General features: G+C 33.3%; 1 protein-coding gene across 1 annotated transcript; it reads left to right on the plus strand.

Annotated features, from left to right (window-relative positions):
* The first annotated feature begins 4225 nt into the window (after positions 1-4225).
* LOC101245441 (uncharacterized) lies at positions 4226-13145 on the plus strand. Its single transcript, XM_004252555.4, has 7 exons — positions 4226-5537; positions 5636-5701; positions 9484-9628; positions 9733-9951; positions 11846-12032; positions 12148-12343; positions 12718-13145. The coding sequence occupies exons 1-7, from the start codon at positions 4384-4386 to the stop codon at positions 12830-12832; spliced, it is 2082 nt and encodes a 693-aa protein (XP_004252603.1). The 5' UTR covers positions 4226-4383; the 3' UTR covers positions 12833-13145.
* Positions 13146-14267: the final 1122 nt, after the last annotated feature.

Below are 14267 nucleotides of genomic sequence, written 5' to 3' on the forward strand. Positions count from 1 at the left end.
ATTATGTATCCGAAACTTATTAAAAATAAAGGAATTTTTGTAAATTGAAAAAGAGTAGGGATAGGAGGTAATTTATGTTTCACACTATGTGATTTACGTAATTTTTACAACGTAATTTTTACAACCTGAATATACAACTTAAGGTTACATATTCTCCATATTTCTCTTATATTTTTAAAAAATACTAAAATCCCTATTTTACCATAAATCTAATCTGACGGATACATTATTAAATTAGAATCCTAACTAATTAAATATAACACCTAAATTTACTCTTTATTTTTTCCAAATAAAGTAGAATCTTAACCAATTAAGTCTTACTCCTAATTTTTCTCTTTATTTTCCCCCAAATAACAAAACTCATTTACTCCAATCACAAAATTAATGCATTAAATCAAAATTTGTGCTCTCTGTCAGTCCGCCATTTTCGTCTACTCAGTCCGCCATTGAAAATCAAAATTTGTGCTCTCTGTTTGTCCGCCATTTTCGTCTACTCTGTCCGCCATTTTCATCCAAGATTCTTGAAGGTATTGTGTTCTTCTTCGATTTCTCTTTTCATTCTTCTATTTTTCTAATAATTCATGGATCATCCGTCATTTAGTATTGAGATTACTCAAATAATCTCTTCAAACTCTAAACAAATCTATATTTTTGAAGATCGGAAATTGGTTGAAAACAAGTCTAAGAGCTTGCATAATCTTCTAACAATGGATATTCAAAGTTCGATGCAAAGCGGATACATATTGAATCCAACCTCCTGCTTCTTTATTTCTATAAACAGCTTCATACCATATCATTCCTAATTATCATCGAAGAAGAATTGCCTTCTACAATATATCAGAAATAATATTTTTTTTCAATTCATCAATATTTAATTCAGTAGCAATTGCTGAGATTAGATTCATATATGAAATATTATCCCCAACCACTATCCTATCACTTTTGTATTGATTATATGTAACGTAACTCTCCCATATTCCTGAATGTCTTAGCAATATCGTAATATTCATTACGAAAATTCACAAAATTACCTTCAAGGAAATTAAGAATATCGTTTCTGCAAAAAAAATTGGGACGATCACTGATGAAAAATTATAATTTAATTTTGTGTTTTATATTGGATAAAACTGATGTTTGAAACACATAAGTTAATGCGTTTTTTATGGGACTAATAAATGTAGCGTATTAAAAGTAGGATTTAATTTAGATTTCAGTTTTTAATCACCCAAATCACGCAACAATCCGATAAAATGGCATACTATATAATGTATCAGACGGTTTTATTATGTATTCGAAACTTATTGAAAATAAGGAATTTTTGTAAATTGAAAAAGAGTAGGAATAGGAGGTAATTTATGTTTTACACTATGTGATTTACGTAATTTTTACTTACGTGACATTTTTTGAATTTTGAGATTTAAACAAGTCTATCTTTGACCTTAAATTTTTCATACATCTTACAAATATTTTGAACTGTCAATTATTATGACTTATAGTATCTTTTACATAATTTATAAATATATCAATTTCATTTCTAAAAATTTGAAGATTTCATGCATAAATTACCGGTCAAACATAAACTGTTTGACTCTTGAAAACAAAAAGTGTCACATAAATTGAAATAAATGAAATACTAAAAAAAAGAATTAACCAAATATGGAAGAATTTTTTTCCAAGAAGGAAACATTTTCCATTATTTTAAATTATTTCTATATTTATTATTTGAATGTTTTTTAAAGTATATATTTTTTATATTTTATTATTTATATTTTATTTTCTTCTCAATATCAACCTTTCCATGCAATTTTCTGTATTATCTAATTTTTTTTAATTAGTATGATTTTTGCTAGTATTCTAACTTCTATTTTAAAAAAGAGAAAAGACATAAACTCACCACTGAAATTGTCCCGTATTTTCATAAAGAGTCCTATCACCCCACAAAACTTTTTAATATCTCTGTAAATGGGCCATTTTGACCCATTCTCTATTCTGCGTTGTGACCACGCACATGAGGAGCGTGATGTAATGTTTTAAATGTCATTAACCAGTTTAGAAGTGTCACGTGTCACTTTATTTCTCTATCATTAAATATTTTATTAATTTACATCATCTTCCCCAAATTAAAACTCAAAAGAGCCATTGATAACCCACTTTTGATGATCTCATCTTCTTTATTTTTTCCAAAACAAGATCAACATTGGTACTCTCTTTGACGAATTCATCATTTTCCCGAAACGCAACATGATAAGAATTCATTTTCTCTTTTAATTTTAAGTAAAATGATTTTTTTTCCTTCTGGATCACTTAAAGTTTTAGATTCAATTTCGTAAAAGAAAATAATGAAGGATGAAAGAGTCGAAGAAACAATACTAAACTGAAAATACACCACTCGGTAAGACAATGTAACAAAGAAAAAGGTCGAGATTTAGATGATTTATCAATCTTTTTTCTCCTATCATATGCTACCTGAGCTCTCTCCTTCCTCTTCCTCTTGTTCTCGAGTTCCTTGATTTTATCAAAAATGGTTCCATCCAACCTCTGATGAAAGCTTCCCCAAGAGAAGCTTGACTCTCTTCTTACTCTTACTTTTGTGCAGCTTGGAGCCTCAATACCTTTTAAGCATCAAGAATAACCATCTTCTTAATCTTGTCATATTGGGGTGGAACACCCTCATAAATCATGTGATTAGATTTTGATCGATAATATCAAATTCAATTTCTTGTTCCTCCAAGAATCTTGAGAGAGAGAGAGAAGAAAATATCAAGAACTTGGAAAGTTGAAAAATAACAAAGACAAAAAGATTTTTCTACTTTGGTAAAGAATCGGGTCGGGCTAAACGGATTGAAAAGAGTGAGCATCACGCGCGTCAACCCAGATGAAGGAATGAGTCAAAATGACCCATTGACGAAGATATTAAAAAGTTATGTGGGGTGATAGGACACTTTCAAAGTTAAGGTGTCTTTATAAAAATACGTAACAACTTCAGTGGTGACTTTATGTCTTTTCTCTTTAAGAAAATTAAAGTAGAATTCATTTTTAAACAAGTTTGGACTTATAAATCTTTTTTTAAATAAATAAATAAATCATATTTATGTATATGTTTAATTTCATTTGTTTTCGAAGTATTGACTCAATATTTTACATTGCAATCTGTTTTTTAGTTAGACTTCATAAATTATCTTTTTGTCGAGTGTTTTTATAATTATGACATTGTATTTAGGGATAATGCATAAGTACACCTACCCTATGATCGAAATTCCAGAGATACAACTAAACTTAACTAAAATTCTATTACCCCTTGAACTCATTTTATTCGCATTTTGTGCACCTTTTGTGCTGATGTGGCACATTAAATCACCCAAGTCGGTTGTGTTCATGTGTGTAAATAATTTCTTTAATTTTTTTGATAAAGAAATTAGAAAATATTTATTAATTTTTTTAAAAAAAATCGTAATCTTTTTAAAAAATAATTTTAAAATATTTTTTTAAAGAATAATCTTATTTTTATCTTATATTTAAATTTAATCAATACACATTTTATTTACCTTCTATCGAAACTATATTTTTTACTTAAATTCATTTTTTTTCTTTTATAAACTATTGAGTTTATTTTCTTTGTCTTTCCTTTTCATTTGATTTCAAATGTTTGTATTTAAAATAAGTTAATTTTGAATGGATATAAAAATAAGTGAAGAAAATTAAATAAAACATTAAAATATTAAAACATTAAAATTAAAAAACATTTTTAAATTGTTATTTAAATACACAAATTTTTATTAAAAAATTAAAAGTGAAAAGATGATAAATTAATTGAAAAGAAATTAAAATAAATATTTTAAAAAGAAAGAAACAAAAATAATTAAATATATATAAACTTTATTATCAATAAATATGTGTACTAAGTAATTATAAAGTTACCAATTAAAAAATGACATGCGCCCAATTTGCCAAGCATGCATTGTTCATAAAATTTGTATACTTTTAGTTTTTATAATTAATGTAATTAAAATATACTAAAATAAATTATTTTTATAAAATTAATTAAATACATATGTTTATTAACTATATTTTCAAACGACAGTATGTATCTTAAATATTTAATTCTACATTATTATGAAGTCTTTTATATATTAAATATACAAATTTTTAATTTACGTAATTAATTTTATTTTTAAAATTCAATATAATTTTATGATTAAATTCGGGAAAAAGAATTCCAAAATATGTCCTACCTAAGAATAGTATTATGCATTTTACACATTACCACCAATCGCTCCATTAACAGAAAAAAGGAAAAAATAATTTCTCTCTTCGCCGGAACCCTAGAAATATATCCGTTCAATTGCTTCAATTCACTCCGTTTAGTCACCGGTTTCTCTTCCAATGGGTTCCAGAGATGCAGACCCAAGTCTAGGTTATCTCACTCGCAAGGAAACGGAGGTAAAGCTTCCTAGACCTACGCGGGTGAAGAACAAAACCCCAGCTCCAATCCAAATCACCGCTGAGCAAATCCTCCGGGAAGCTAGGGAACGTCAAGAGGCTGAAATCAGACCACCGAAGCAGAAAATCACTGATCCAACAGAGCTTGCTGATTACCGTCTTCGTAAGCGAAAGGAATTCGAGGCGTTAATTAGCCGTGTACGGTGGAACAAGAGTGTGTGGGTGAAATATGCTAAATGGGAAGAATCACAAAAGGATTTCAAGCGTGCCCGTTCTATATGGGAACGTGCACTGGAAGTGGATTACCGTGACCATACCATGTGGTTGAAGTATGCTGATGTGGAGATGAAGAATAAGTTTGTTAATCATGCTCGTAATGTATGGGATCGAGCTGTTACTCTTTTGCCTAGGGTTGATCAGTTGTGGTACAAATATATTCATATGGAGGAGATGTTAGGCAATGTGGCTGGTGCTAGACAGATTTTTGAGAGGTGGATGGGTTGGATGCCTGATCAGCAAGGGTGGTTGTCTTATATTAAGTTTGAGTTAAGGTATAATGAAATAGAGAGAGCAAGAGCGATTTTCGAGAGATTTGTGCAGTGTCATCCGAAAGTTAGTGCTTGGATTAGGTTTGCGAAATTTGAGATGAAGAATGGGGAGATAGGAAGGGCGAGGAATTGTTATGAGAGGGCTGTGGATAAGTTGGCAGATGATGAGGAAGCTGAGCAGTTGTTTGTGGCATTTGCTGAGTTTGAGGAGAAGTGTAAGGAAACGGAGAGGGCAAGGTGCATATATAAGTTTGCACTTGATCACATACCGAAAGGGCGAGCTGAAGATTTGTACAGGAAGTTTGTGGCATTTGAAAAGCAGTATGGTGATAGAGAAGGTATTGAGGACGCTATAGTTGGAAAAAGGAGGTTTCAGTATGAGGATGAAGTGAGGAAGAATCCACGTAACTATGACACGTGGTTTGATTATATTCGGCTGGAAGAGAGCGTTGGAAATAAAGAGAGGATTAGAGAGGTTTATGAGAGAGCCATTGCTAATGTTCCTCCTGCTGAAGAGAAGCGATATTGGCAGCGATACATTTACTTATGGTAAATTTGACAACCTTTATTTTAATGTGATAATTTTAGTTCTATTTTGGATACCTTACCATGCATTTATGTTCATTGGCTGACTTTGCGCTTTTTAGGATTAATTATGCATTATATGAAGAGCTTGATGCAGAAGACATGGAAAGAACCAGAGATGTCTACAGGTAGGATATCGTTGTCTTGACTGAAATATCACTATGTAACTCATTTGGTTGATGAACTGTATTATTTATGCTTTATGTCGTTGTATCCAGATTGTCTCTTCCTTAATTAGGGTGCTCTGTCTCAAGGCCTAAGAAATTTTCTTGGTGCAGCCCAAACCCTTTTGAGCTCGATGCACCCATCATCTGCGATATTCCCAACTTTAAGATTCCAAGGGGTTCTCTTTCAGTTGTTTGGTTGCTAGTTTCAAAATTTAACCTTAATTCCATCAGGCTTTGAGTAGAATTGGGGTTCCTTGGTGTGGGTTTTATTGATTCTGCAGTTTTATATGTTTTTTTTTTTTTGAGAAGGTAACATTTTTGTTTATTGACAAGTCAGTACATGGTTCGCACTGAAATCATATTTACAGCAAATGCAAAAAGACATAACTGACTCTAATTCTAACAAGATCCTAGGATGTCTATAATTGAGTCAGTGTCCTCTTAAGTATATTTGTTTGCACCAGAAACAAAAAGTCTTAATGCAATTTAGTTTGATCATCTGTAGATCACAATTTTTGCTCTCAAAACATCTTGAATTCCTTTCCTTCCATATTGTCCACAAGATACAAGCCGGGGCAATCCTCCATCTGTCTTTGTCAGCGGCTCCTGTTCCTGCTTCCTCTCAACTATATAGCAAATGAGTTATTTTGTTAGGCATGACCCAACTAATGCCCCTAAGGCTAACAAAAATTTTCCACGTGCTGAGTTGGTCTTTGTTGGGGTTACCTTCAGTGACTGGTTTTGTGATGGGAAGTCGAATTTCCCTAATTCTTGTGTGTTTGGTTCCGACAACTTCTCTTAGATGAAATCATTCTCCAGTGTTTGATCATTTTCCACCTAAGGGGGGCAGGAATCACTTTTCTTTATCAGTGCCCCTACTCATGCTACTTATCTTGCTTTAACCTAACATAGAAACATTATTTTCAATCTTTAGTATCCAAAATTATCATAAGAACATTATCCTCATATCCCACCCTCCACCTTGTATATTATATTTCACTTACTTTATACCCAACTAAACACTGGAGGATATGATCCATGAGATAATTTTCAAGGTGAAGGATTGTGTCCCTACATGTCAAATTCGCCCAAATCATATGAATATGTTGATATTTGTTTTTAATTAGTTTGAAGGCTGTCACTAGCTGTGTAGTCTGGAGTCCGGACAGAGTTTCTGCATCAACTTAATGAGGCCACCAGTAGTTTCAGTTCCCAAAATGAGTACAAATTGGAAGGGATCGACTTACTTTAGAGATATTTTGCATTCTTAAACCCCTACTACTTGATAGTTGAGCTCATATCTATTGCTTAGGGTGATAATACTAAGGATCTGCATCTAGCGCAGTACCCTTAACTCAATCAAGTTCAATGCGCAGTCAATGAGTCAGAGTCGAAGTCCATTTAGTTACCTTCCTGAATGTTTAAAACTTCAGAAGTACTTAATGTTTAATCACAGTGCTGCATTCTTTTTAAAAGTACCTCGTGAAGGGAGAGGTTTGGAACTATGAGCTCATGCTTTTGGAGAAATCTACTGAAGTGCACACTTTCTGCAGCATTCACTTCATGATATTTTAAGAAGAGATGTACAACAAGCAAATGGTATCTATGAGCATTAAATAATGGGGGTTGGTGATGGTTAGAAATAACAATCTATTTGAACTTTCAGTTTTTTGGGTGAACTCATTGAGACTAAGATGGTTTGGGTGGGTAATGTTGTATGTTCTAGTATTCTCTATGATAGCAGCACTTAAATCCATAACGTGGATATTCTCTGGAAATATGTACAAACTTGGAGCAAGTATAGAGGGACCAACCATTGCTTTGGGAAATACCTGTGTTTTACCCCTTTCAAGTTGGTAATTATAAAATTGAATGAACTGGTAAATTTGCTAAACCAGATCGATATTGGGTCTGAGGAGAGATTAAGGTAGGCTGAAGAAGCATTGGAGGAGATGTGATTAGAGAGGACATGTCACTCATGCAACTTACAAAGGACATGACCGTAAATAGGAGGGTGTGGAGGTCAGGGATTAGGATAGGAGGTTAGTAGACAGTCTTGCGCGGTCTATTTTTTCTTACTAGTGTTATTGTTACTTTTCTTCTATTTTCTCTTTGTGATTTTCATTACCACTACTTGTCTCCTTTGTTTCGGTATTATATTATTATTGTTGTAACTGTTCTTTTCTCTAGTATTTTTAACATGGGTTTTTCGCTACTGTATTTCTTATTTTCAAATCTGCTTTGAATTGTTTTACTTGAGTCGAGGGTCTTCCGAAACCACCTCCCTGTCTTCACAACGCAAGGGTTTGTCAAATTATTAAAGCCAGAGCTCCACCTTATAAAAATAACTTATCAGTTTTAATTCTATTTCATTTCTTTGTCTTGCTCCACATGCATTTTCATGATCAATTTGCAAGTAATTACATTTTTCATTTGATTGGTTCTTTGAATTAGTTAATTCCTAGAGTACTTACTACTTGGTAAATGGTAATTACTTGTATTAAATGATCAAAACCATCAAATGAAGATGGTTTAAATACCTTTTTGATGCTTGTAAAGTTTCCAACTTAGCACTTCTTTTTGGGGTGGCTATGTTTTTATTTGAATAGAACTGTTACTTGTCTTAGAAATGAAGATGTGAGGAATAATACAGTTGAGATTGTGAGACATCTTTAGATGTTGTATACAGTGCACAGGGTAGATCTATTTTTGGTTAATATGATACCATCTTTTCTTTTATGGGAGTTAATATGAGATCAATGTTTATTGCACAAAATATTCAGGGCAAAGCATTTGATTCCTAGGATTCCTTTCTTGCATTAAGCCACCAGAATTCTTCTCATGTTTCATTCTCAAAAAGTTCTCACGTCTATATATCTAGTTCCTTTCCCTGTCTTCTAGTTGATTTTATTGTCGTGTGACCTATATTACATGAATTAAGGTCATCCAGACTCATAAAGAGTTAAAAATTCCTTTTGGATTTCGTCAGGGAGTGCCTCAAGCTGATTCTTTGTAAGATGTCCTCATTTTGAAAAGATTTGGTTGTTCTAGTGATCCAGTTTAATTCTAATTGTCCTGGATGGAGGGCTAAATGTTGTGATATGGTGGTACTAGGTTTCTAATGATGACAAATGTAATCTAGGCTTACAAACCGTTCACTCCTTTTGTCTAGATTGTTCTTCCCTGATTACGAGGCTACGGGATTCTATGGCTTGTTTGAAAATAAATATTCCTCAATTAATTGCATGCTTTAAAGTCAACTACGATATGGTTGTTGAATTTTGTAATGGAACTGTTACGTTCAAAACTCCAACTTATAAGTTATAAAGTAGATGGGGTTTTAGAAGGTGGTTGGAAAAGTAGATATATTGTTTTGCCAATCGGTTGCGGTTTTTGGAAGAATATCTTGAAGGGATGGGATGGTTTTGCGGAAGGTATCTCATATAAGGTTGGAGACAGGAGGACCCCCCCCCCCCCCCACCCCCCACCCCAAAAAAAAAAAAAAACCAAACCAAGCATAAAAAGAAGAGCATATGTGACATCGTGTATGCAAGACCATCTACTTATATCTGTGTAGCAAACATTGTTGACAAAGCATTTGATTATGAGGATACCCTTCTTACCTTTAGCCATCAGAATTTCTCTCTTTGCTATACATCTGAAATCTTTCTAATTTGTGATGTTACACAATTAAGGTCATTTAGTTATTTCGTATGTTGAAAGGATCCTTTTCATTTCATCAGGGAGTGTCTTAAGCTGATTCCACATCAGAAGTTTTCATTTGCAAAGATTTGGTTGTTGGCTGCCCAATTTGAGATTCGGCAGTTAAGACTCAAGGAGGCGCGACTTCTACTTGGAGAAGCAATTGGAAGGGCTCCTAAAGACAAGGTAGTCCCCTCTCCCCAGACATCTTTATGTTGGTTACTAATATTTCTGAGGGATATCCTTTGCATGTTACCTAACCTATACATGTCTTCTCTATTATAATACAGATATTTAAGAAGTACATAGAGATAGAGCTGCATTTTGGAAACATAGATCGTTGCAGAAAGCTTTATGAGAAGTACTTGGAATGGTCTCCAGAAAATTGCTATGCTTGGAGCAAATTCGCCGAGTTGGAGAGGTCCTTGTATGAAACGGATAGAGCCAGGGCTATTTTTGAGCTTGCAATTGACCAACCTGCTCTGGATATGCCGGAGCTATTATGGAAGGTATTGTGTTGTTCTACTAGCTGATATGCTTGTGTTTGGTTAAAAGTTATTTTAGAATGTAATTGTCCCCTAGCAACTCATGTTCTTGCTTAGTGCTGTTGCTGGGACTCCAGGCAGTTCTATGCTTGCATTTTTCTGTAGCTCATTGCATTAGGATGACTGTTTTCAGCATAGTTAAGCAACTTGGTTTTGGTAGAACCCAGAAAAAGGACCACCTCAATAGTCACTTATTAACTGGAGGTTAGTAGGTCTCACCAGCAATGTTCGAAAGCATTATAAGGAAAGATTTAGCACCATTTTAACATTGTTTTATGTAGGTCAAGTCCATCTAGATTCCTTATGTACTAATAAGCCGGTCAAGGACATCTGTTCCTAATTACAGGAGAAGTTTTACCATTGAGATCCAATTGAATAATCCTGTATGCCTTTTTTTTTATGAACTGACTATGTTGTATGTTTTCCCGACTTATAGAGAAATTTCTTTCGATTCCCACTGTCCATACCCATGGCTATCATTTTGAAAATACCAAACTCCATGGTCTTCATAAGTGTCATCAATATCTGCAAGGTACATGATTTGAAGATTTCCAGGAAGCTGGTAATAAAAGAATAGTTGTGAAGGACCCCAGGACCTAGTTCAAGTGACAGTTTGAGGGACTTGTGGCTTGCATCAAAGATTTGAGCCATGCGCCATGAGAACTAAGCCTGGTATTGAAGTGGAGAAGGGTAGTGGGGAAGACCCACTATCCCTAGTTTCTAAGGTTGCAGCGTGTCCTAAGGATAGGCCTCTGACAGTTTTTTCGGTCAAAAAAAAATTAAAAGAGTACTTGTGGAAGGAATGTCTGCACTAGGGAAAACAATTAACTAGTTTGAGCATAGGTTTACCCTTTTTCTCAGGATGTTGATAAAAAAGGGATAAGAACTGCACTGGGCATGAAAAGAATTCAAAGCTTTCGGGAAAATGCTCATCATGCTCTTTTATGTTATGCATTTGGAGCAGTGTTATCAAAAACGAAAAGCGCAAAAAGGCTCTAGGTCCGTGGGGCTTAAAGCGCAAATAAAGCGTGAGCTTTGATGAAAAAAGGCGCAAAGGGAGAAAAAAATACAAATATATATGTTTAGTCCAAGTCTAACAATTATAAACATGAATGACAAATATATGACCAAAAAATTGAAAAAAAAATCATGATAAAGTGAAATATCGATTGTTTAGTGTCACTTCTTCATAAGAGGCTCATTGGCAAGGAAAAGTTTGCCTTAAAACCTTATGACGACACTGAAGCGCACATAAAGCGAGGCGAAGCACTCAACACGTTTTGAGCCTCGCTTCAGGGCTTAAGCGCGCTTAAAGCGAGCCTTTGATAATACTTGATTTGGAGACTAACGGACAGTCACCTCTATACTTTAAGCAAGGAATTCAGCCTACAAAAGTTGAAAACTTGGGTCTGTGGATTCATTATTTGTCTTGCGCTCTACTTGTTCCTTGTCGTTTAATCATTGAATTCTCAGGCCGCCTTTCTGGGTATTCCTCAAAACCATTTTTGTACCTTTAGTGTGCTGCTCCCTTATATTAACAAAAGACTAGTATTCTCACCCAGATATTTTGGTGTGGTCATGGACTGTCTAGTTCAGTAATCATCATTGCTTTCAAGTCTATAAGACAACTTAGTGGGAAAAATTAAATTCGCATAGTGGTGAAGCTTCCCAGAAGCATTCATGTTCAGAGAACTATCTTGTAGAATGGGAAGAAATGGTCTCTCCTGTTATGTTGAAGGCCTTTTTTCATTTTAATTTTTCTGCTCTTGGTTAAGGGTGAGACAGATCATGTGCAATTTAGTTGAGGTATATTCAATTACATACATTCTAACAAGCTTCTGTTATGAATTTCTGATAGGCTTACATCGACTTTGAAATTTCTGAGGGTGAATTTGAAAGAACTAGAGCACTATATGAAAGACTTCTTAACCGCACAAAACACTTGAAGGTGTGGATAAGTTATGCGAAGTTTGAGGCTTCGGCTATGGATCCAGAGGCTGAGGAAGATATTGAACTGAAAAAGAACTGCCTACAACGCGCCAGAGGTGAGAAAATCATATGATTACTAGATTCTCCAATATAACATACCCAGTGACCATTAGGTTCTCCATTAATTTTGAATTCTGTGTTGATAATAATTTCTCCTTTTTTTTGATATAGATGTTTTTGAGAGGGCAGTTTCTTACTTCAGAAATTCGGCACCCGAACTAAAGGAAGAAAGAGCAATGCTTCTCGAAGAGTGGCTAAATATGGAAAGTGGTTTTGCTGAGCTTGGGGATGTCAGTTTAGTCCGTGCTAAACTACCAAAGAAACTCAAGAAGAGAAGGCAAATAGACATGGAGGATGGTCCAGCAGCGTAAGTTTTCTTTTACTATGTATTTGCATATTGATCATGTTCTTTTTTATCTTTTTATTGTTTGTGCCAAAAAGAAAGTTGGGGACAAAAGATTTTGTTGGGAGGTTGGTTGAGTCCCTACGTCTTCTCATTATTGAAAAAATGAGTTCTGGTTAAATTGTTTGCTTATATGGCAGTGCTTAGTTTAAATTTAGTCTGTATTCCTTTATGTAACTTGATTAGGTGTTTCGCCACTCCCAATTTGTCTGTACACGACATCATGAATTAGCGAATTGCTACGAGGAATAACTTTCTTTTGTATCGTAAGGTTGTTCACCTGTTGCTTGGACGTTTGCTGACCCCTTTTGACATCATATACTTTCCAATTTTTGCAGTTATGAAGAGTACATAGACTATCTTTTCCCAGAGGAAACACAGACCACAAATCTCAAAATATTGGAAGCTGCTTACAAATGGAAGAAGCAGCGAGTTGCATCTGAGGAGGATTAGCCAAGCTTTGTTAGCTTCCATTTGGTTTTGGTATTCTTGTTTTCTCCTTTCTGCCTTGTATTAAAAGTTGAAAGAATGCTTGTGCAATTGACATTATATCTTTTATCTCAACAAGTCTTATCTGGCATTGTTTTTGCACTCAAAAAGGGGCATGGCACAGGAGGCCTAGTAGAATGTTGTGTAGTGACACGGAATAATCCAATTTTATTTTATTTTGGCAACGATATATTGTAAATTATGTTAGTGTACTTCAACCAGTTTGAACATAGTTCATCTCCCTTGAAGGAAGTGATTCATTTGCTTGAGTTTTAAATTTCTTTGATCTTACAAATAGAATTGCCGTCCTAAATGCCCTGTTTGCCTGTTTATTGAAGATCTGATAAACTATGGTCTGGCAGTTGTTTTCTTGATAAATGTGAATGTTTTACCCTTAATTGAAATTTTTGCCTTAATTCTAAGAAAAGAAAAACTTCTGTTAGGGAAGAAGTGTGATGCTGCGAATAGATGAGTCCAAAGGACTATTTCTATGCTGTTATTTGAATATTATTATCAACTAGGGAATTTGGCCGCGCGAATTTTCAAACGTAATACTGTCACTTTATTTTTTTTACTTATATATTAATTATGAAATCGTTTTGAGATGACGATTGAAATGAAACTTAACAAATTTAACATCTATAATCTATTAAATGAGGGACAGTACATTATTAATTAATATGTCAAATGTCAATATATATTTTTTTAGTAATTTTATGTTTGAACATGTAGTTAATATGTCACTTTCTACATTTTTTTGGAATATCAATGAGTTTGAATCTTTATATTACAACATATACTGCGATATACATTTTTTCTTGAGTATATAAGAATTATATTATAAAGTAACTGAAAAATACTAATTAAATACATCTACACATCTTATTATTCTTTTTCGTATTGATATGATAAAACTCCTTTGAATATTTCATTTTTCAATCGTTTTTGTTCCTTTTTCAAATATACAATTTAAATTTGTATGATTTTTGCATGAATCACATCTATTGATATTTTAGATTCTTCAGTTGCATTTATATCAAAGATAATTGTTATCATTTGTCAAATTTGCTTTTTCAGAATGTTATCCAAAATGTTACGCTATTATTAAGTTCAATATATTCAACCTCGAATGAGAATGTGTTTTTTTTTTAATTATTAACCTTTTTACTATATTTTAATCTATATCTTTTATATGAAATATAAAGATAAATAGATTTATATAAACTACGTAAAAATATTTGATAGATAATAAACCTCTTCACATATTATATGTATAGAATAATAAAATTCAAAAGTTAATTAAATTAAATACTTTGATAATATGCTTTCATTTCAAATATACTTCTTGCATTCTCAAATCAATGATTGCACCTTTTTCTATATGAAATTAATATATGAA

Source organism: Solanum lycopersicum, chromosome 12 (assembly GCF_036512215.1).
Source record: "Solanum lycopersicum chromosome 12, SLM_r2.1".
NCBI classification, from domain to species: Eukaryota; Viridiplantae; Streptophyta; class Magnoliopsida; order Solanales; family Solanaceae; genus Solanum; species Solanum lycopersicum.